Here is a 23450-nt window from a genome sequence, read left to right as displayed (position 1 = left end):
TTGGATGTGATTAAATTGATATTGTAAGCTGAATTTGCAATAAGCCAATATTACAGTTGACTAATTGAAAATCCAAATTTCATAACACAGATTAGAAACATGTACACAAACTTTTAACACATGAAAATGATCTCTTCTTTCTCTATAAGTTCAACTCGAAAACCTCTCAGAGCATTGCATAATACATCTTTCCAATATGTAAATCCATATAATAATTATCAATTAACTGTCGAAAAAATGAAAGAAATACTAACAAAGTATGCATATCAAGCTATTCTTACAACCATTTTGTTCTTCTTTCCAGCAGACAACAGCAAAACTTTTCCATCCACAATATCATCAGCCTCAAGTTTTTTCCCCTCATTATCAACTCTCACATTATTTAAATACAACCCGCCTTGCTTTAATAACCTCCTAGCAGCCCCCTTACTCTCAATCAAACCTGTAGAAACCGACAAATCAACAACCCCAACGTTCAAAACGTCATCATAAGCCAAAGAGCACGACGGCACATCCTCTGCAATCCCCTCAATCGTCTTCCAATCTAACCGCGTCTCAGAACCCGGTCTCAAAGCTTCAGTCGCTTTTATAGCTTCCTCCAAACCATCAACCCCATGAACAAAACGTGTCACCTCTTCTGCCAACCGCCTCTGAGCCGAATTCGGCAGATACCCATCTCTCTTCATCTCCATTTCAATTTCATTTATCTCATCCAAGCTCAAAAATGTCAATATCTTCAAAAACCTCACCACATCTGCATCAGGAACCGAAAAGAAATACTGATAAAACTTATACGGCGACAACATCTTTGCAGACAACCAAACCGCCCCATCTTCAGACTTCCCAAACTTCGTCCCGTCAGACTTCAACAACAACGGAAACGTCACACCATACACTCCACCCACACCATCCACTCCATCCGCATCGCATAACTTCCTAATCAAATCCGTCCCAGCCGTAATATTACCCCATTGATCCGACCCACCAATTTGTACACTCACATTCTCATTCCTAAACAAATGCACAAAATCATAACCTTGTAACAACTGATACGTAAACTCGGTATAACTCAAACCCTGATCACTCGATTCCAACCGTCTTTTAACGCTTTCTTTAGCCATCATAGTATTAACCCTAGCAAACTTACCAACATCTTTTAAAAAATCCAACAATTTAACATCTTTCCACCAATCATAATTATTCAAAACAACAACATCATTATTCAATATCTTAACAATAATATCATTAATACCACTAATATTTTTTTCAAGAATTTCAACATCAAGTTCAGGCCTTTCAAGGGACTTACCAGACGGGTCACCGACACGGCCAGTGGCGCCGCCGACAAGGGCAACAACATTGTGACCACATTTCAAGAACCAAGACAAAACAATCAGACCAATGAGGTTACCAAGGTGAAGACTTTCGGCTGTTGGGTCAAACCCACAATATACTTTGAGGAGTTTTTGGGTGCAAATGGATTTAAGGGTTTCGTTTGTTACAGATTCAAGTAAGCCTCTTTGTTCAAGAATTGTGATTACGTTTGGGCGAGTGGTGGTGTGAGATTGTGAAGAGAATTTGCGGGTATGGGTTTTGAGGGTTCGGGAATGGAAGAGGGAGAGAGATGAAAGGGGGTGTTTGGGAATGGGTTTAAGGAGGAAGAAAGTTGTTCTTAATAGAGCCGCCATTTGATGTGGTGTTTGAGAGTGTGAGTATAGGATAAAGGGGATAGACAGGGTCAGAGCTCAGAAGATATTTGAAGTTGGCATTTTGGACACAAAATTTACAACGCTTGGGTTTATTTGTTTACAACCATTGTCTAGGGTACATGTTTCGAGTTGAATTATGACCCAAAATTACTAAATTTACACAACATGGTTATCAATTATATATGGCATGAAATGTAAACGAATCAACAAAGGAATACCATGAAGAAAGATAAGTTCTGATTATAATTTTTTTTTTTTATTATATTGGAGATTAGGCCTCATAATTTTGGTTGAAATTATATTACTAGAATAGCACGATTAATATAGTGAAGATAGATGGTGAGGGAGAGTGAGATGTAGATAATCTTATGTGTATTTAAAGGTAAAAAGATTGCTTATATAAGAACCCCAATTAAACGAAAGAATATAGAAATAAATTTTTAGACACATTCAAACAAAATCAATAAACTTTTATCTAAACTATCTAATAAACAAAAAAAACAAAATTACTCTTTATTTTTGGAAAAGAGTTATGTAATGTTTTCACCTATATCCTTTAAAATATTTTTGCTCATATTTCTTAATATTAATCTCCTTAATATTAATATTAAATTACACTATCAATCATTTATATTTTAAAATGTATCGATTAACCTTAACATATTAAATTATCTACATCATTTAGTCATTTACCACCAAATGCCAATGCATTGAGTGGATCCTGTGCCCGTACCAATAATATTTAATCAAAATCAAGATTAATAAATCTTGGTTACTCATTTTAAACAAGACTTTGTGCAAGAAAAAGTTCCCTTTTACATCCCTCACTCACTTTGAAAACAAACAAAACAATGGCGTCCTGCATCTCTTTGACAGCCCCATCTTCTTACAATCCCACCACCGCCACCATTTCCAAACCCAAATTCCTCCGCCCATCGCCACCGCCACAATCCACCCTCACTTTCCGGCCATCACAACCCATCAAATGCTCAATTACTTCTAGTCCTAGTCCCTCATCAAACTCAACTTTACAACAACAATACGTTTCGGCTTCTTCGTCGCAGTCGGCCCCGACCCGAGGGGCTGACTCCGATGCGATGGGGTTGTTGTTAAAGGAAAGAATTGTGTTCTTAGGAAGTACCCAGATTGATGATTTTGTTGCTGATGCTATTATTAGTCAGCTGCTTTTGTTAGATGCTCAAGACCCTAGTAAAGATATTAGGCTTTTTATTAACTCTACTGGTGGTTCTCTTAGGTATATATATATATATACTTGCTTTTCTTAATTTAGGCTTCTTTTTATACTATTTTCTAATGTTTATTTACTAATGGGGTGTTGGAATTGCTTATTTTTATGCCAAATGAGCAATAACAAACACTCACTTTTTGTCTGCTTAAGTTAGAAGGAATAAGTTGTTGAAAATAAGCACTTTAAGATAATTGTTTAGGACATAGGATACTTGATACTTGCCTGTTTTACCTCTAACAATAATGACAATTAATTACTTGTCCAAACTAGTTGTCTGATATTGCTAAAGCAATGGAATGTACAGAACAAGAGAATTAGGCACGTTAGTCGGTCAACGTGGGCAGTTACGGCTACAAACCGAAATAGGCAGTGTTTTGTTCAAGTGAAAACTGTCCTGGTCAGGTTGACCCGGAATGCTGTTTGTCCAAAATCAAATAAACTCTTACGAGTATTAATATTAGGGTGTCAAGATGTAAAGTGTGACTCCAAACTTATACGAATTATACAAGTGGGATTTATATAAATTGATATAAGAGGTTTTTATACTTTATGCATTCAGTAGCTTATGGGCAAATTTCAAGTTTCAACCGGTTTAACACTTTGACACATTTTGATCCCTTTCTTTAAAGCGATTTTACAGTTTTGCTCTTTTGATGCTATAATATACTCATTTCGTACGTATATCGGTGAAATTGTCATCTTAATATTTAGGAGCTGTTTATGAATATGTAATGTTGTGTAAAGGACACCTTTGATCTACTCTTAACCTTTGGGGGCTGAATATGTGATGTTTTTTGTGTACATATTGTTCTGTAGAAGTAAACTTTATGCTTTTTTTACAACTTTATGTGTGGTCTGTCTGATGCAAAGTTGGTGTTATTTTATCGACAGTGCATCAATGGCAATTTATGATGTTTTAAAGCTTGTGAGAGCTGATGTTTCAACAATTGGATTGGGCATTTCCGCTTCAACAGCATCCATTATCCTTGCTGGTGGAACTAAAGGTAAACGTTTGGCAATGCCTAATACAAGAATTATGATACATCAACCACTCGGTGGTGCCAGTGGACAAGCAATAGACGTTGAAATACAGGCCAGAGAAATGATGCATAATAAGGAGAATGTGACCCGAATCTTAGCCGAATGCACTGGGCGGTCTTTTGAGCAAGTTCAGAAAGACATCGACAGGGATAGATATATGTCTCCTATTGAAGCAGTTGAATATGGCATAATTGATGGTGTTATTGATGATGATAGCATCATCCCACTAATGCCCGTTCCAGACCGAGTCAAACCTACACTTAGTTATGACTCTATAGCCGAAAACCCAGGGAAATTTTTGAACCCTGATATACCTGATGATGAAATTCTCTAGATTGTTACACTACACAGGTAATAGTTTATGTTCGTTATTTTGTTGAATTTCTAGATTGATTCATTATCTTACTCAAGACTGTTTTATTTTTTAGTTAATGAGAATAAATACGACATTGAGACTTTCTGTACCTGTGTTTAACCACATCTTCAAACTGTACCTGGCTTCATAAGGTTCATATCTTAAAAGTGTTTATTGTAGGGCAAACTGGGTGGGTTGGACTGGTTGTAGGGTTCATACGGGCTCTATTTAATTTTAATCTACATAGGCCAGTGCAGGTTGGATTGGGTTTTGTATAAAAATAATGTGTTTAGTGTGATTAGAATAATAATCTGAATATTTGAGTTATATAGTATTGGATGTTGGATGCATGGAAAATGGAATTTCAAGACATTTAACATGTTCCCTTCTATAGAACCTTTCTACTTTGACCTCTTGGATATAAAAGACAACCCGGATTGACATGCTCAGAAGTAAATGGGTTAGATTTACAACCTCTAGTACCAATACACCTCTTTTAGCACATTCATGGCTAAAAGAAATCATAACCAAGTTGATGTTATAAATTACAACAAACATTTAGGAAATACAGTCCATCTGAAAAATTTTAAGCTTTCGGGTTAACCACCGACTTGGAAAAAGAAAAGTCAAGAAAATTCGTTATCAGTCATTGCTCTTGAAGAACCACTTTCGTCACTTACACAAGACGAGGATTCCTCGTCACTGCCCTTCTCCTTTAGTTCTCCGATCTTCTCCACAGCCATCTTTAAATCCCACCTCCTCTCGATATTCCACTCGCAACAAGACATCCCAATCTTCAAAAGCTTAAACATCTCACCCTCACTGTTCCTCGTCCCTTTCATATCTTTATCAAACACTTCACCAGTCCACTCTTCCCGGACCACCGAGTTGACCCATGTCTCCAAATCTGAGCTACCCCCTTTCCCTTGTTTAAGGTAATTTGCTGGAAACTTCCCTGTCAGCATTTCCAGAATAAGAATCCCAAGGCACCAGACGTCTGTCTTGTTCGTGATCCGATCATGGTAAGTGAATTCAGGTGACTTGTAAGCAACCATAAAGTCTCGGGCATGGTGCCTGTTGACAACTGGAACCAGAGCGTAATCTGCCAGAAGTGGATTAAAAGCTTTGTCGAGAAGCACGTTGGATGATTTTAGGTGACCATGAGGTATTGATAGGTGTGAAAGCTGCTTGTAGAGATAGTCAAGACCCTGTGTTACACCCTTGATTATGTTTAGCCGAGTTGGCCAGTCTAACCCTGGCTCATTAGGCTTTCGTTTACCTGTAAGTTGCATAACAAGATTAACCGCTCCAGTCACGTCACATATATAGATTAAGTTATGGACTCAATTTCAAGCCTTATAGATTGAACCTGAACCATTTAGCTGGAGGTTGTAATTAGGATCAAATTGCCCGGGTCAGGTTATGTTTTATCTATAATATAGGTCAATATTAGCTAAAATGGGTCGAATGGCACCTGAAGTTTATTTTCATCACAAAGTGAGCCAAGTTATGTTGTTAATTTTTTAGATTATTGTCATAACCTTTGCAACCATGCTTAACACACTATTCTATGTTTCTTTTGAAGATGCTCTACTTAATACACTAAGGGTTCCTAAAATTCTTGAAATATTAGATAAATAATTCTATTTCGACCTTATTGAAACTAAAGTATATGTTCTGAATATGTTTTTACCCAACCCGTCCATATTGCATTTCCAACTGTACCTTAACTAACATACCATGAAGGTGACTAGCCAAGCTGCCATTTTCTGCAAAATCTGTGATCAAAAGCTTCTCATCTTTCTTGTAATAGAAGGCCACCAGAGGAAGCAAATTAGGGTGTGAAAATCTTCCAAGCCTTGTCATATGAACATAAAACTCTTCTTTTCTCACATTATTCATCTCCTTAAACCTCTTAACCACCACTGCTGGACCATCCAATAACGCCGCCTTGTATGATGACCCAAAACTCCCACCACCCAAAACTTCAGCAGAAGCTCGTAAAAGGTCTTGTAACTCGAATCGTCCCCTGTCACTCCTCACAAACTGAAGCTTCCCTCCGTTTTGAGGCCGTTTATAGGTCTCTTCTTCATCACTATTCGTCTGCATTTCCTTTGTGCTGGTTCTGTAAGGATTGTTCTTGTTTAGCGTTTTTGTTTGGTGGTTTTTATATTCATTTTCTGGTCTTCTCTTGGTCCGAAGGATGAGTATCGAGGCTAATATGATTGCTATAGCTCCAATGATGGCTATTGTGACTATTAATGGCTTTTGAGTATGTTTCTTCCGGGAGATTTTACAAGGGTTGGTTACCAGTAGACCACATACACTGTTACCTGCATCACCCGAATATAGATCATCCAATCAAGTTTGTAAACACATTCCAAGTATTTTTATTAGAGCATTGATATATTCTTTCAAAATATTCTGTGCAACAAGATTACGACACATGAAATATTTAGCGGAAAAGATTAAAAGAGAAAATAAGCTGTTAAGTTTCATCATTTTGTTTAGGAGGATCAATTTGGATGATTTGTTAAGAGGATGTAGCAATTTTGTTCGTCTTAATTAAAAAGTGAAAATTGGTGGTTTTTAACACTGTTAAAATTTAATATAAATTTGTTCCTGTATTTTTTTAATATAAATATGTAGATTAAGTGGTTATAATATTAAGATTTAGTACATATTTAAAGTTCCCTCACGTATTGCTATTTTAATTTTTAAGTCAAATATTGGTATATATGTGCGACGTGCTTTCCACTTTCAAAGCTTTTAGATTTAGTCTTAAGTCATAACTTTATGTTTGCTTTGATTTTCTTTTTGCAATTTAGAATATAAAATTATTCCTAATTTCTTTGAGGTTAAGGAGAGTATTTATATATATTTTTAAAGTTATAGTTTTGATTTTTTTTTTATACATAATTAAAAGTTGATGCATCTTTCTAAAACAATTCAAGACTAAGATAAAAATGAACTTTAAAATGATCTAGATTACATTTTACGTTACATATAGAACGGGTAAAATTGTATTACTCAATTTTTACCTGCAAATGAGCTCGGATCCTGGTTTCTGAGTCCAGGAGGTATCGGACCTGAAAGTCTGTTATTAGCAAAATTCACTTTCAAGTTTTCCTGCTTAAAATCCGGAATCTCTCCTTCAAACTGGTTATCTTGAATTTGCAGCTTAACAAGAATACTCAAACCCGTAAGCGATCCTGGAATTCGTCCAGTAAATTTGTTGTTCTGGAGCTCAACTCTCCTCATTGAACTCATCCCCACAAACATATCGTCCCTAATCATCCCTGAAAAGTTATTTTTGGATAGATATATGCCTCGTAACAGACGAACTTTACTCACATCTGGCATCGTGCCTCCAAAGGTGTTGTTGGCAAAACTCAAGGTTCGAATGTGAGGTAACTCAGCCAGCGTGTCCATGTCTATCAACCCGCTTAAACCCATGTTCTCGAGCTGTAACCCAAACACACTTCCATCTTTTCTACATATTACCCCTGTCCAATTAGCTTTATCAAGGTTACACGGCTCGACATTTTGTACCCAATCGTTTAGTGCTTCAGCATTCACAAGCGACTCCTTGAACTTGATGAGCTTTGTGATTTCATTGGTATCGGATAACACAAAGGTAAGCGGAAGTGATACGTAAAAAATGAGCAGCATACACCAATACGGTCCTTTTTTGGAACCCATATTGGGTTTGGGTCAATGCAGCAGCCCGTGACGGAGATTGGAGATAGAGAGACAAAAAGAATGAAATGAAGGGGGAAGGAGAAATATTGTGGGAAGTGGAGATAAAGACATTTGTGATGGTGAGATTGACAAAGTCATTTAGACTATTAGCTGTAGGTAAGAGCCGGCTAAAGAAAGAATGTTTATATACATATATGCCAGTTTGTTTCATGTCCAAGTGTCAAGGAGTTCGTAGTTGTCTATTATACAAAAAGAAAACCAACAAAATCGCGATCTTCTGACAGGGAATATCAATTTGTTTGTAGAATGGTGTAACAACTGTTGGTTGATATCGTCTTGTTTGACATTGTGATGTGAAACAAGTCATTTATTTGGGATGATTTTGTGTTTTAATGTGTGTCAAGGCTCGTGATCACATATAAATGTTTTTGTTTGGTTTCTGCTCATTTGAGTCGTTACCAATGCATAGCTCAACTGTTATGTGCGGATGTGCTGGTCGGTTGTAATGTTCATATGAAGCTTTATTGCTTGATGTTACCTCCTTGTCACTAGCATATATAGTTAGCATCGATCTCTAGTAGGATGATGTTAACTATCCATATATATATATATATATATAGGGGTGAGATATTTTGAGATCACCTCTTATTTTAGGACCAACTAAGACCATTGATTTTTGTACACCATCATCATCTACTACGATATACAAGAATTTTTTGTAAAAACACTAAGACTTTCCGGCGACGGACCCACCAGAAAATCATGTGTAAGTTAACTTAAGTTAACTTAGTTAACTTACACATGATTTTCTGGTGGGTCCGTCGCCGGAAAGTCTTAGTGTTTTTACAAAAAAAGTCTTGTATATCGTAGTAGATGATGATGGTGGTGTGTAACTTACGAAAATCAATGGTCATTTTTTGGACTTTTTTTAGTTGGTCTCAAATTATCTTTCCCCTATATATATAAAGTATACACATATATACTAGGTTTTTGTCTCATGCATTCACGAGCTAACACAAATTTCTAACGCATAATTCAACAAAATCTCAATATAAAAAAGCAAGCTTTAATTGAAAAACTAACATAAATTTTCGTGAAAAAGTAAAATGTTAAGAGCACAAAATAATTAACACTATTACAATAAAAAAAATGTGAATATCAAGGTGGGTGAAGTGCTTCCCAACTTTTTTTCACTTCTTCATTCTTTCTTCATCTCTCCACACTTAAAAGAAAACAAAAAACCAAGAAAAAGATAAACAAATAAGGTGAGAGGGTGGGGAAGAAACCAGGCACCACCATCACCACTATGCTCCCCACCCATAGTACTAATAGGGCGGGGTGGTGTTCCACCCGGTCACCCGTTGGTTACCACCTTGTTCCCCTACGTCCCCCGTCCACCCTCAAAGAACTATATATAGAGTATATAAAAAATAAACTCAACTTAAGTTAAAACAACATTTTCGCGCTTTCTCGTTATGTAACAAAACAACTAAAAGTCACGGTGATTAACAGTTTACAAATCAAAAGGGAATAATTATAACTTATATGTTTTCTATACATTTATAAACAATTTTAATCATCTTACTCTTCTATATAGTAAAGTTGTTTATGAGGTTACACATTTCTATATGTTTACATACACTCTAATAATTTTATTTAAATAAATCCATCTTTTATTTTTATAGAACATGTAAGAAATTAGTAAGTAAGACTAGAACTGGTTTTACCGTGTAAAGACAACAAACCCACAAAAATAAGAAAAAGTAAGAAATTAGTGAGTAAGACTAGTTCTGGTCTTAAAGAAAATGCAATATTTGCGGTTTTCAAGTGGCTATAACTTCTTGGGTATATTGTTTCGGTAACATCTAAAAATAGGTAATTTTAGCATGTGATTAGGCCTTTCACTTAAAACGGGTGTGTTTTGATGGGTCAAATACGAGTACCAAAGTAGCCCGTTAGAGCTTTTTGCTAGATTTCCAAATGAGTTTAAAAGGTTGGAATCTATGGTATACGTATGTAATCATAAACATGCTTATGTATATGTTGATAAAGAGTGAAAACAACAAAATTGTCATTTTCCGATCGCGTCTTACCGTGTAAAGGCAACAAACCCCCAAAAATAAGAAAGAGTATGAAATCAGTAAGTAAAACCGGATCTGGTCTTAAAGAAATGCAATTTTTGCTGTTTTCAAAGTGGCTATAACTTCTTGTGTATATTGTTTCGGTAAGATCTAAAAATAGGTAACGTTAGCATGTGATTTGGCCTTTCAAAACAAATAAGACTCACTTAAAACGGGTATGTTTTGGTGGGTCAAATACGAGTCCCAAAGTAGCCCGTTGGAGCTTTTTGCTAGATTTGCAAATGAGTTTAAAAGGTCATAATCTATCGTGTACGTATGTAATCATAAACATGCTTATGTCTATGTTGATAAAGAGTGAAAACAACAAAATTGTCATTTTCCGACGGGTCTTACCGTGTAAAGACAACAAACCCCCCAAAATAAGAAAAAGTAAGAAATTAGTAAGCAAGACCGGACCTGGTCTTAAAGAAATGCAATTTTTATGGTTTACAAGTGGCTATAACTTCTTGTGTATATTGTTTCAGTAAGATCTAAAAACAGGTAATGTTAGCATGTGATTTGGCCTTTCAAAACAAATAAGACTCACTTAAAACCGGTGTGTTTTGGTGGGTCAAATACGAGTCCCAATGTAGCCCGTTGGAGCTTTTTTGCTAGATTTCCAAATGAGTTTAAAAGGTCATAATCTATCGTGTGCGAATGTAATCATAAACATGCTTATGTCTATGTTGATAAAAAGTGAAAACAACAAAATTGTCATATTCAGATCGGGTTTTACCGTGTAAAGGCAACAAACCCCCAAAAATAAGAAAAAGTAAGAAATTAGTAGGCAAGACCGGATCTGGTCTTAACAAAATGCAATTTTTGTTGTTTTCAAGCGGCTATAGTTTCTTGTGTGTATTGTTTCGGTAAGATCTAAAAATAGGTAAGGTTAGCATGTGATTTGGCCTTTCAAAAGAAATAAGACTCACTTAAAACGGGTGTGTTTTGGTGGGTTAAATACGAGTCCCAAAGTAGCCCGTTGGAGCTTTTTGCTAGATTTCCAAATGAGTTGAAATGGTGAGAATATATCGTACTGCTTGGATGTCATCCATTTCTTTCCACGCGTCTCGATCTAATGGCCTCTGCTTGATTAGTAGCCGGTGATAGTGACATTGTCCTTTTTGTAGCCTACTTGCTTACCAAGGTTGATCGTGCAACAACAATACAATGGACACCTCATAGAATGTTTACAATCAACAACTGACACTTCTAGAATGTCCGTTCTGATGCTTATCTAGTTGATTGATGATATATATATATAAAGTTATAACTACTCTGGAGCACTTGCAATACTCCGGTAAATATACCTTCCAAATTGATTTCTACCCATGAGCTTGGCCTTCTATCCTTGTTCTTCATCTTTGATTTAGACCAAGTGCTTGCTCTTCTTTTGTTGCAGCTTAAGAGATACCATCTTCTGATGAAGCTCATCTTAGAGCTTTCCAAGCTGACTCAGCTTCAGAAACAAAGACTTAAGTATTTCTTGAGTTTGTTTTTCATCTTCAAATTTTGTACTGTATGAGTAACTTGACTCCAATAGTGGTGGCTCATAAACTATCTAGGGTACAAGGGCTTTCTTTGTTACAGATGGGGATTAGTACAATGGATCCTTTATTGTTGGATAGAATTGAAGCTTTTTGGCAACAAAATATTGAGATTAAAAAGGTATTGGAAGTTTTGGAGCAGGAAGGAGTTGTTAGAAATAGGTGATGAGATGGTCAATTGTTGTGACAAGAAGGGTAAATTGGTGATTGGCATGGTACTTGAATTAAGGAATGATATTATCTAATTGTTTCATGCTTTTGTAGTGGGTGGTCATTCAGGAGTGATACACAGAAATTCTGACTTATTTTATTGAAAGAGTTGTACTAAAGAAGACAAGAAATTTGTAAAAGAATGTGGAATTTACCAAAGATCCAAAAATGAATTGGATTATTGCAGCCACTACCAGTTCCTCAGTCCATATTTACTGACATCTCTATGGATTTTGCCTGCCAAAAATCCAAGGAAAAGACAACATTTTTGTGGTGGTGGACAGATAACTAAATTTGGCCATTTCATTCTTTTAAGTCATCCATTTTCGGCTGCTACAGTTGCTAAGGCCTTCATGAATAATGTGTTCAAAGTTCGTGATGCTCCAAACACTATTGTTTCAGATACGGATCCAATTTTTGTCAGTAATTTTGGGAAGAGTTTATGAGACTGCAGGGTATATATACTGGCCATGTCTTCTGCTTATCACCCTCAGTCAGATAGGCAAATTGAAGTATTGAATAGATTCTTGCATGCATATTTAAAAGCAATTTGCATTGATACTCCAACTGATTCGGTCGAATGGATTCCCTTAGCTAAATGGTGGTACAATACTTCTTGGCATTCAACCATTAAAGATGTCTCCTTATAAAGCTTTGTTTGGAGTTGAAACCACCCACACATATTCCATTTATTCCTAATATACCAATAAGGGAGGGGGTGTTTCTGTTACTATTTTGAATGGTTTGTTAGTGGCAGTTAATCGAGTCAAAGGTCAGTCAAACTTGTATAAATACATGAATATTAATGATAATACATCTGGATAAGTGATTTGATATTTCTTCTCTAATTTCCAAATTCTCTATAGTGGCAACTGACAACTGACACAAGTCACAGAACATTATGATGTAAGGAACAGAACAAACTAACCTCTGGAACACTGCAGATTTTATAAACTTCATCCGCTTCACTGTAGAAGAGCACAGCAAAATTCAGTTACCACATTCCCCCAAAACGACATGAAAAGAATAGAGACGGTGAACACCATTAAAGTTATATGACATCATCAACACTAACTAAAACACGCAACATAGCCAAATCTGTTGACAGTTTCAGATTTATATGCAGGATGAAACACTAGAGAAAGCTAGCAAAGAGTGTTTACATCTACATTCGAAACTGATTATTACTACTTGAGGCGTAAGAATCGATATTTGGGGTTTGGATAAACAGATCCCACTTTTGAGTATCTGATGATACTAAGTTTGAAAAAAAGTACCAATCCAAACAGTGGTTACCTATATGTGTCCTTTTTGTACCAACTTTGAAAAGAAAAACTTTTTTTCTTTTCTTTTTAAAGTTTAAACGGCACAATGATCATGTTATAAAAACATGTAAAATCCAAGATTCTAACCACGGACAGTATAGTTAAAGGATGGACAGTTAACCAACTCTTCTAAATTGAATTGGTAGTGGCAAAGCTAGTTAATGTAAGGGTATTTTAAAGTTACCTATATATATGCCCTTTTTATACCTACTTTACTCTTTAACTCCTATTAAACAAAACATCTCCTATTTCCACAATTGTGTTACTTGGTCTAATAATCTACCCACCTAGTAAATACATTAAATCGCCAAACACCTGATTATTACAACTTTAAATAGCAACCGCATACAAACACAGCTTTCCAGAGCCTGTTTTGGCGACTACTACACCTAAATATGATATTCTGATTGCTAAGTATCATACTATTGTCAGCAAAATGTGCATCCAAACACAATTTAAGTTCACCTAATACTGGTAAATCTTTCTTGAGGAGATCCATGACATCTATTTAGAGGGGGGAGACCATATATACTGTAAACCAGGCAAAAGTGACGGAGAGTAAATAATTCAACCATGATTAAACCCATTGCCCATAAGTCTGTGATCGAGATGTGATTAACACATTAACTTCACAACCTGATACATCTTAGGAAGTGTCACTATACAATAAGTGCAACTTACCAACTGCAGAGCCATATTTTGGCGACTAGGAGAAGTGCCTCTGGGGATCAATATCTAAAAATCCCATTTCTGTAATTAGAAGACATGAAGCATGGAATTATAAATAGACATAAAGTTGGAGTATCATGACAACGTTGAATTAAAGAACACTCACCAGCGTGTTGAAACATACTCGGTGTATGATGGTTGGGATTTAATCTCACGAGCAAGACCAAAATCAGCTATTTTTATCACCCCCTTGGAAACAAATAAGTTCTCTGAAAGCATAGATACAGACAATGTGATAATCGAATAAACCAACATACCACAGATTTAACAAAAAGAAATGCAGAATGCTTTAAATGTTATCAGCAAAAAGTTTTAAAGATGAGCTCATATACATGCATATTATTATTAATCTCAATGAGGAACTAAAACATAAAAAATAATAGCAAAGCAACAACAGATGCATGCAAACAAAACCAGACACCCAAATGATGGGGAAAAAAAAGTCTTGAAGATGTACCCAGATATACCCTTTCTTAAGAATTTATCTTGCTTCCTTGAATTGCTCCTTTCAGAGAATGTGAAACAGGTGTGTAAGCGTTTGAAAATTATGGGTTCTTGAATGTAAGGTATCACGTTTTCAAATAAAATAGGACTTGCCAAAATAACTTTGATTATTTATATATCTACAGTACTAGTAATGCTTGGTAAATACAGAGCATAAGACATTAGCCATTCCTACCGAAAAATATCCAAATAAAAATTTAAGATTTGCATAAACATTATGATCATAGTAATTAAACCTATTTGAGAAAGATCTCAAAAAAATCTTCACAAGAATACTTAATAATATGTTTATGATACTGAGTTAAATTAAGAAAAAATCATTTGGATGAAGTAAAGTAGGTAGGTAGGTAGGTAGGTAGGTAGGTAGGTAGGTAGGTAGGTAGGTAGGTAGGTAGGTAGGTAGGTAGGTAGGTAGGTAGGTAGGTAGGTAGGTAGGTAGGTAGGTAGGTAGGTAGGTAGGTAGGTAGTAGGTAGGTAGGTAGGTAGGTAGGTAGGTAGGTAGGTAGGTAGGTAGGTAGGTAGTAGGTAGGTAGGTAGGTAGGTAGGTAGGTAGGTAGGTAGGTAGTAGGTAGGTAGGTAGGTAGGTAGGTAGGTAGGTAGGTAGGTAGGTAGGTAGGTAGGTAGGTAGGTAGGTAGGTAGGTAGGTAGGTAGGTAGGTAGGTAGGTAGGTAGGTAGGTAGGTAGGTAGGTAGGTAGGTAGGTAGGTAGGTAGGTAGGTAGGTAGGTAGGTAGGTAGGTAGGTAGGTAGGTAGGTAGGTAGGTAGGTAGTAGGTAGGTAGGTAGGTAGGTAGGTAGGTAGGTAGGTAGGTAGGTAGGTAGGTAGGTAGGTAGGTAGGTAGGTAGGTAGGTAGGTAGGTAGGTAGGTAGGTAGGTAGGTAGGTAGGTAGGTAGGTAGGTAGGTAGGTAGGTAGTAGGTAGGTAGGTAGGTAGGTAGGTAGGTAGGTAGGTAGGTAGTAGGTAGGTAGGTAGGTAGGTAGGTAGGTAGGTAGGTAGGTAGGTAGGTAGGTAGGTAGGTAGGTAGGTAGGTAGGTAGGTAGGTAGGTAGGTAGGTAGGTAGGTAGGTAGGTAGGTAGGTAGGTAGGTAGGTAGGTAGGTAGGTAGGTAGGTAGGTAGGTAGGTAGGTAGGTAGGTAGGTAGGTAGGTAGGTAGGTAGGTAGGTAGGTAGGTAGGTAGGTAGGTAGGTAGGTAGGTAGGTAGGTAGGTAGGTAGGTAGGTAGGTAGGTAGGTAGGTAGGTAGGTAGGTAGGTAGGTAGGTAGGTAGGTAGGTAGGTAGGTAGGTAGGTAGGTAGGTAGGTAGGTAGGTAGGTAGGTAGGTAGGTAGGTAGGTAGGTAGGTAGGTAGGTAGGTAGGTAGGTAGGTAGGTAGGTAGGTAGGTAGGTAGGTAGGTAGGTAGGTAGGTAGGTAGGTAGGTAGGTAGGTAGGTAGGTAGGTAGGTAGGTAGGTAGGTAGGTAGGTAGGTAGGTAGGTAGGTAGGTAGGTAGGTAGGTAGGTAGGTAGGTAGGTAGGTAGGTAGGTAGGTAGGTAGGTAGGTAGGTAGGTAGGTAGGTAGGTAGGTAGGTAGGTAGGTAGGTAGGTAGGTAGGTAGGTAGGTAGGTAGGTAGGTAGGTAGGTAGGTAGGTAGGTAGGTAGGTAGGTAGGTAGGTAGGTAGGTAGGTAGGTAGGTAGGTAGGTAGGTAGGTAGGTAGGTAGGTAGGTAGGTAGGTAGGTAGGTAGGTAGGTAGGTAGGTAGGTAGGTAGGTAGGTAGGTAGGTAGGTAGGTAGGTAGGTAGGTAGGTAGGTAGGTAGGTAGGTAGGTAGGTAGGTAGGTAGGTAGGTAGGTAGGTAGGTATGATGAGCTTACCGAATCACGATGATATCTGGATTTTGAACTGAAGATGTTTCTTAAATGAGCATAGCCGAATCAATAAACTTAACACCATGTTGACCATCCTGTATTTTCTGGACCATCATCAGAAAGAGACAGCTGACAAACCCTACTCCTCAAATGAAAACAGCTAACATCTCCCCATAGTTTCCCGTCCAGAGACTCTTACAGGGACCTCACAAAGAAAAAGATCAGTAACAAAAACATCTATATCAGTAGCAGCCCAAGCATTATGATCATGCATTAGTAAGTAATAACCAGTCACCGTGCGTGAAATTCATATTGTGCCATGTGCCTAAATTGGATGATCCATTATTAACTGTTTTTAATCGACCTAGTTTTAAAGCTAAATACATATGTTATAAAACAGTCTATGTCATTTTATTTTATGCGGATCACATGTTCAAGTGTATACGACTAAAAAAATAGAGCTTGCCTCATTAGCTTTTTGATCCACTCTAGTTTTAAAGCTAAATAAACAAGATATGAGATCAAACAGTGTATTTCTAGTCATTTTATCTTTGTTGATCACAAATACAAGTGCAAACCACAGAAAAAAGAACTTGCCTCATCCATATTCGAATCAGACTTGTTTTTAAAGCTAGTTCTATCGAGTTGAACATCTCTAGTCAGCTTTTTGCAAGACAACTAACTGATTACATAGATACTTCTAGTAGGGCATTTCAAAAGTAAATGAAAACATTAGTAATGCAACCCCGATAATAAAAACGTAAAAATCAGACAACTGAGGAGAAGTCAAACGCAGATGCAATCCACATTACAAGTACAACCTACATACAGATGATCAACCCTCGAGTACAAGCCTCAAAGTACAACAAAAGTTGAAACAACTGTCTAGGTGCTCAAGTATGCGAACACAAAAGCAATTGAACAACTCAAAGACATTATGTAACCTCAATATTAGAGACATCAAAACCACATAAAGTAGAAAATGTCAAAAGCTAAAGCAGTCTCCACTACAAGAACCTACAGACAACCGATCAACGGTCAAGTACAAGCCTCAAAGTACAAGAGAAGATGAATTGGCATGAGCACGGTCAAAAGACCGGACCGGACCGGACCGATGTGGACCGAAGACCGAAATGGCATAAAAACTCAAACCGAAGACCGGACCGAAACAAGCTCGGTCGGTCCGGTTCGGTCCCGGGTTTCCTCGGGTCGGTCCCGGTCTATGTAGGGTTGGACCGAAAATGAGAGATGGGCTTGAGATGTTGGACTTGTGTGGCTTTGTTGGGCTCATTTTTGGAGTATTGGACTTTTTTTGGATGTTGGACTCTTTTTGTATGTTGGACAGGAGGCTGCAAGTTGGAGTTTTGGACTCAAATGAAGACTAAAGCCCATAATAAACCCATTAAATACTTAAGCCCACAGTCAAAGTCGGGTTTCGGTCCTGGACCGGCATTTTCCGGGTTTTGCAGGAAAGACCGAAGACCGGACCGATTGTGGCTCGGTCGGACCGGTCCGGGTCGGTCTCGGTCGGGTCTTGGTCGGGCTTCGGGTTTCCGGTCCATATGCTCATGCCTAAGCTGAAACGAATGCCCGGGTGTTCTAGTAGTGGGGTATACAAAAGCAATTGAACATTTTAAAAACATATCAAACCAATTAATAGAAAATGGAAGAAGCACATTAAGTAGAGGAAGTCAGAAGCTAAAGAAATTCCAAGTACAAGAACCCGCATACACACGATCAACCCCTCAAGTACAAGCCTCAAAGCACAAGAGAAGTTGAAACAAGTGTTCGGGTACTAGTGGATGGAAAATACAAAAGCAACTGAAAACTCTACAAAATATGTAAAATCACTCCCCATTAGTAAAACATCAAAACCACATAAAAAAAAGGGAAATTAAAAGCAGATGCAAAGTTGCAAACCCCACCACAACAACCACCTAGATACACAAGATCAACTCTCAAGTACAAGCCTCAAAGTAGAAGAGAAATTGAAACGAGTGTTTTAAGTGTTCTAGTAGTGAGAGCTGCAAAAAAGGTTGAAAACTTGAAATTTATATGTAACCCCAGATTCATAATAGACAAAGAAAACGAAAATAAACAGAAATACCCCTTCCTAAGAATGCATCTTGTGTTGTCAAAGGGCTTGTTTCAAAGAATATGAATCAGGTATCACGTTTTCAAATAAAATAACTTTTATTATATTATACATCTACAGTTCTAGAAATTCCTACCGAAAAATATCCAAATAAATTTTTAAGAAGGCGCCAGGGATGTTAAGCGGATGATTTTACCCAACATTATGATCATATAAATTAAACCTGATTAAAATAGATTCTTCACAAGAATGTCCTACTTAATAATATGTTAATGATATTGAGTAAAATTCAGAATTAATCATTCGGATGTTGTAAAGATAACAAATAAATAGATAGGTATAGATAGATAGATATGGTGAGCGTACCGAATCACGTTGATCTCTGGATCTTCGATGTTGTAGTGATTGAGTCTTCTTGCGATCTGACAAGTTAATTGGGAATTTAATAAAATTAGGGTTTCGGACTAAAAATTGGGATTGAACATATATAATAAGAATTTATTATTTTTTAAAGAAATTCCAAATGCTGTTGAAGTGATTGAGTCTTCTTGCGATGTACGGAGTCTATTTGTAATCTGCTCCTCACTCATATGTTATTGGTGGTATTTTAATAGATCTGAATTTCCAGAAAACGAAAAAAGGAGAGAGGAAATAGATAATCTGACGAGTTAATTGCGAATTCAATAATTTAGGGTTTGGGACTAAAAATTGAGATTCTAACATATTTAAGAAGATGAAAGAGGGGATGTGTGATTAGATGACCGTTAATTGTTTATGGCGGTGGCGGGGGATATCGCGTTACATATAAGCACACGGTTTTAAAAAAATGGAAACTCAAAACACAAAAATCATTAGTGATTACCAAAACCAAATAAACAAAAATAAACAGAATTACCCCTTCTTAAGAATGCATCTTGCGTCATCAAATTGCTCCTTTCAGAGAATGTGAAACAGGTGTGTACGCATTTTAGAATTATGGGTTCTTCAATGTAAGGTATCAAGTTTTCAAATAACATAGGACTTGCCAAAATAACTATTATTATTATATTATAAATCTAACAGTACTAGTAATACTAGGTAAATACAGAGCATAAGACATTAGCTATTCCTACCAAATAAATATTTAAGAGGCCACCAGTGATGTTAAGTGAATGATTCTACTGACATTATGATCATATTAAAACAATTTGATATAGATCTTAAAAAACACTTCACAAGAATACTCAATAATATGTTAATGATATTGAGTTAAATTCAGAAATAATCATTCAAATGTTGTAAAAATAACAAATAGATGGATAGATATGGTGAGCATACCGAATCACGATGATATCTGGATATTGAACTGAAGATGTTTCTTGAATGAGCACTCTTGAACTGAAGATGTTTCTTGAAGATGTATTTTCAGGACCATCATCACAAAGAGACAGCTGACAGACCCTATTCCTCACTTGGAAACAGCCAACCTCTCCATAGTTTCCCATCCATGCACTCTTAGAGGGACCTCAACAAGAGAAAGATCAGTAACAAAAACATCTATATCAGTAGCAGCTCGAGTATTATGATCATGAATTTGTAAGTAACAACCCAGTCACTGGTGTGTGAAATCCATCTGGCCTAAATTGGCATTCCTTTATTAACTTTTTTAAATCGTCCTATTTTATAGCTAAATCCATATGATATAAAACAGTCTATGTCATTTTATTGATGTGGATAACATGTTCAAGTGTATATGACTAAAAAAGAGCTTGTCTCATTAGCTTTTTAATTCGATCTGGTTTTAAAGCTAAGAACATATGATATCAAACAGTGTATTTCTAGTCATTTTATCGATGTTATCACAAATACAAGTGCAAAATTGCAAACCACAGAAAAAAGAACTTGCCTCATTACATATTTGAATCAGACTTGTTTTAAAGCTACTTCTATCGAGTTATACATCTCTAGTCAACTTTTTGGAAGACAACTAACTGACTACATAGATTCTTCTAGAAGGGGATCTCAAAAGCAAATGAAAATTTTAGTAATGCAATACGAAAAATAAAAATGTAAAATCAGACAATTGAGGAGAAGTCAAACGCATATGCAATCCACATCACGAGAAACAACCTACATACAGATAATCAATTCTCGAGTACAAGCCTCAAAGTACAAGAAAAGTTGAAACAAATGTCTAGGTGCTCAAGTATGTGAACACAAAAGCAATTCAACAACTCAAAAACATGTGTAACCTCAATATTAGAACCACATAAAGTAAAAAATGTCAAAAGCTAAAGCAGTCTCCATTACAAGAACCTACAAACATACGATCAACGCTCAAGTACAAGCCTCAAAGTACGAGAGAAGCTGAAACGACTGTCCGGGTGTTCTAGTAGTAGGGTATACAAAAGCAATTGAACATTTTATACACATAAAACAAATGAATAGAAAACGTAAAAAACACATTAAGTAGAGGAAGTCAGAAGCTAAAGCAATTCCCGGTACAAGAACCCACATACACACGATCAACCCCTCAAGTACAAGCCTCAAAGCACAAGAGAAGTTGAAACAAGTGTTCGGGTACTAGTGGATGGAAAATACAAAAGCAACTGAAAACTCTACAAAATATGTAAAATCAATCCCCATTAGTAAACATCAAAACCTTATTAAAAAAAAGGAAATCAAAAGGAGATGCAAAGTTGCAAACACCACCACAACAACAATCTAAATACACACGATCAACCCTGCAAGTACAAGCCTCAAAGTACAAGAGAAGTTGAAACGAGTGTTTAAAGTGTTGAAGTAGTTAGAGAAAAAAAAACAGTCTGGGATTTTTTAAAATATAATATCGAATCACAAAAAGTGGGGAAAAACCACAAAAGTGGGGAAAGTCAAAAGTAAAGCAATTCTCGCTACAACAACAACCTAGATACACAAGATCAACTCTCAAGCACAAGCCAAGTACGACAGAAATTGAAACGAGTGTTTAAGTGTTCTAGTAGTGAGAACTGCAAAAAAGATTGAAAATGAAAATTATATGTAACCCCAGATTCATAATAGACGGAAATATGAAAAGTCAAACAGCGAATATCATTGGTGAATACCAAAACCAAACAAAAAATACACAGAAATACCCCTCATAAGAATGCATCTTGCTTTGTCAAAGTGCACATTTCAGAGAATATGAAACAGGTATGTAAGCGTTCCCATAGTTAAAAATTATGGGTTCTTGAACGTAAGGTATCACGTTTTCAAATAAAAATAGGACTTGCCAAAATAACTACTACTATTTTATTTATATTATATTATATATCTACAGTACTAGTAATACTTGGTAAATATGAAGCATAAGACATTAGTAATTCCTACCGAAAAAATATCCAAATAAATATTTAAGAAGCCTGCAGTGATGATGTTAGGTGGATAATTCTACCAACATTATGATCATACTACACCTATTTGAAGTAGATCTCAAAATATTCTTCACAGTGATGATATTGAGTTGAATTAAGAAAAAAATCAATCCAATGTTGTAAAGATAACAAATCGAAAGATAAATATGGTGAGCGTACCGAATCACGATGATATCTAGATCTTGAACTCATGATGTTTCTTGAATGAGCACAGCCGAATAAATGAACAACTCAACACTGTGTTCACCATCCTGTATTTTCTGGACCATCATCACAAAGAGACAGCTGACTGACCCTATTCCTCATATGAAAACAGCCAACCTCTCCATGGTTTCCCGTTCATGCACTCTTACAGAGACCTCGCAAAGAGATAAATTAGTAACAAAAATATATATATCAGTAGCAGCGTATACGACTAAAAATACATGCGGATCACATGTTCAAGTGTATACGACTAAAAAAAGAGAGAAAGTAATTTTAAAGCTAAATCCATATAATATAAAACAGTCTATGTCATTTTATTGATGCGGATCACATGTTCAAGTGTATACGACTAAAAATAGAGCTTGCCTCGTTAGTTTTTTGATTTGTTCTAGTTTTAAGGCTAAGTACATATGATATCAAAGAGTGTATTTCTAGTCATTTTATCAATGTTGATCACAAATACAAGTGCAAACCACAGAAAAAAGAACTTGCCTCATTACATATGCAAATCAGACTTGTTTTAAAGCTAGTTCTATAGGATATCGAGTTGTACATCTCTAGTCAGCTTTTTGCAAGACAATTAACTGACTACATAGATACTTCTAGAAGGGGATTTCAAAAGCAAATGAAAACTTTAGTAATGTAACACCAATATTAAAAATGTAAAAATCAGACAATTTAGGAGAAGTCGAACGCATATGCAATCCACATTACAAGAAACAACCTACATACAGATGATCAATTCTCATGTACAAGCCTCAAAGTACAAGAAAAGTTGAAACAACTGTCTAGGTGCTCAAGTATGCGAACACAAAAGCAATTGAACAACTCAAAAACATATGTAACATCAATATTAAAAAAGTCAAAACCACATAAAGTAGAAAATGTCAAAAGCTAAAGCACTCTCCTTTACAAGAACCTACAAACAAACGATCAGCGGTCAAGTACAAGCCTCAAAGTACGAGAGAAGCTGAAACGACTGTCCGGGTGTTCTAGTAGTGGGGTATACAAAAGCAATTGAACATTATAAAAACATATAAAACCAATTAATAAAAACAGAAAAAAACACATTAAGTAGAGGAAGTCAGAAGCTAAAGCAAATCCCGGTACAAGAACCCGCATACACACGATCAACCCCTCAAGTACAAGCCTCAAAGCACAAGAGAAGTTGAAACAAGTGTTTCGGGTACTGGTGGATGGAAAATACAAAAGCAACTGAAAACTCTACAAAACATGTAAAATCAATCCCCATTAGTAAAACAGATGCAAACCCCGCAATCTAAATACACACTGATCACAATCAACCCCACAAGTACAAGACTCAAAGTACAAGAGAAGTTGAAACGAGTGTTTAAGTGTTGAAGTAGTTAGAGAATGCAAAACTGTCTGCGGTTTTTTAAAATATATGTAATCTTATTGTTTAGTATATCAAATCAC

The 23450-nt window shown here is 36.4% G+C and overlaps 3 protein-coding genes and 1 long non-coding RNA gene across 6 annotated transcripts; 1 reads left to right on the top strand and 3 right to left on the bottom strand.

Annotated features, from left to right (window-relative positions):
* Positions 1-33: 33 nt before the first annotated feature.
* LOC122606815 (tyrosine--tRNA ligase, chloroplastic/mitochondrial) lies at positions 34-1761 on the bottom strand. Its single transcript, XM_043779683.1, has one exon. The coding sequence runs from the start codon at positions 1686-1688 to the stop codon at positions 267-269; it is 1422 nt and encodes a 473-aa protein (XP_043635618.1). The 5' UTR covers positions 1689-1761; the 3' UTR covers positions 34-266.
* A 733-nt stretch (positions 1762-2494) lies between these two features.
* LOC122600539 (ATP-dependent Clp protease proteolytic subunit 4, chloroplastic-like) lies at positions 2495-4459 on the top strand. Its single transcript, XM_043773272.1, has 2 exons — positions 2495-2964; positions 3850-4459. The coding sequence occupies exons 1-2, from the start codon at positions 2561-2563 to the stop codon at positions 4331-4333; spliced, it is 888 nt and encodes a 295-aa protein (XP_043629207.1). The 5' UTR covers positions 2495-2560; the 3' UTR covers positions 4334-4459.
* Positions 4460-4797: 338 nt separating this feature from the next.
* Positions 4798-17988, bottom strand: LOC122600522 (pollen receptor-like kinase 4). 3 transcript variants are annotated; one of them, XR_006324062.1, is made up of 5 exons: positions 16329-17984; positions 14091-14193; positions 13937-14005; positions 12859-12898; positions 6653-6687 (listed from the first exon to the last, which is right to left on the bottom strand). XR_006324062.1 is itself a non-coding variant. In XM_043773254.1 (3 exons), exons 1-3 carry the CDS (start codon positions 8054-8056, stop codon positions 4981-4983), a joined length of 1908 nt encoding a protein of 635 aa, XP_043629189.1. In that variant the 5' UTR covers positions 8057-8173; the 3' UTR covers positions 4798-4980. The 3 variants fall into 3 exon arrangements, 1 of the variants encoding a protein (XP_043629189.1); XR_006324063.1 differs by lacking the exon at positions 6653-6687 and having other exon boundaries at positions 12704-12898; positions 13937-13990; positions 16329-17988; XM_043773254.1 differs by lacking the exons at positions 12859-12898; positions 13937-14005; positions 14091-14193; positions 16329-17984 and adding exons at positions 4798-5633; positions 7396-8173 and having other exon boundaries at positions 6094-6687.
* Positions 17989-18797: 809 nt separating this feature from the next.
* LOC122597453 lies at positions 18798-22162 on the bottom strand. Its single transcript, XR_006323431.1, has 3 exons — positions 21969-22162; positions 19735-19910; positions 18798-18839 (listed from the first exon to the last, which is right to left on the bottom strand). It is a non-coding gene; the product is annotated as an uncharacterized LOC122597453 (long non-coding RNA).
* Between the last annotated feature and the right edge of the window lie 1288 nt (positions 22163-23450).

This window comes from Erigeron canadensis, chromosome 1 (genome assembly GCF_010389155.1).
Source record: "Erigeron canadensis isolate Cc75 chromosome 1, C_canadensis_v1, whole genome shotgun sequence".
NCBI classification, from domain to species: Eukaryota; Viridiplantae; Streptophyta; class Magnoliopsida; order Asterales; family Asteraceae; genus Erigeron; species Erigeron canadensis.
The sequence above is the reverse complement of the archived record's forward strand: the minus strand, read 5'-3'. Positions and strand labels throughout refer to the sequence as shown.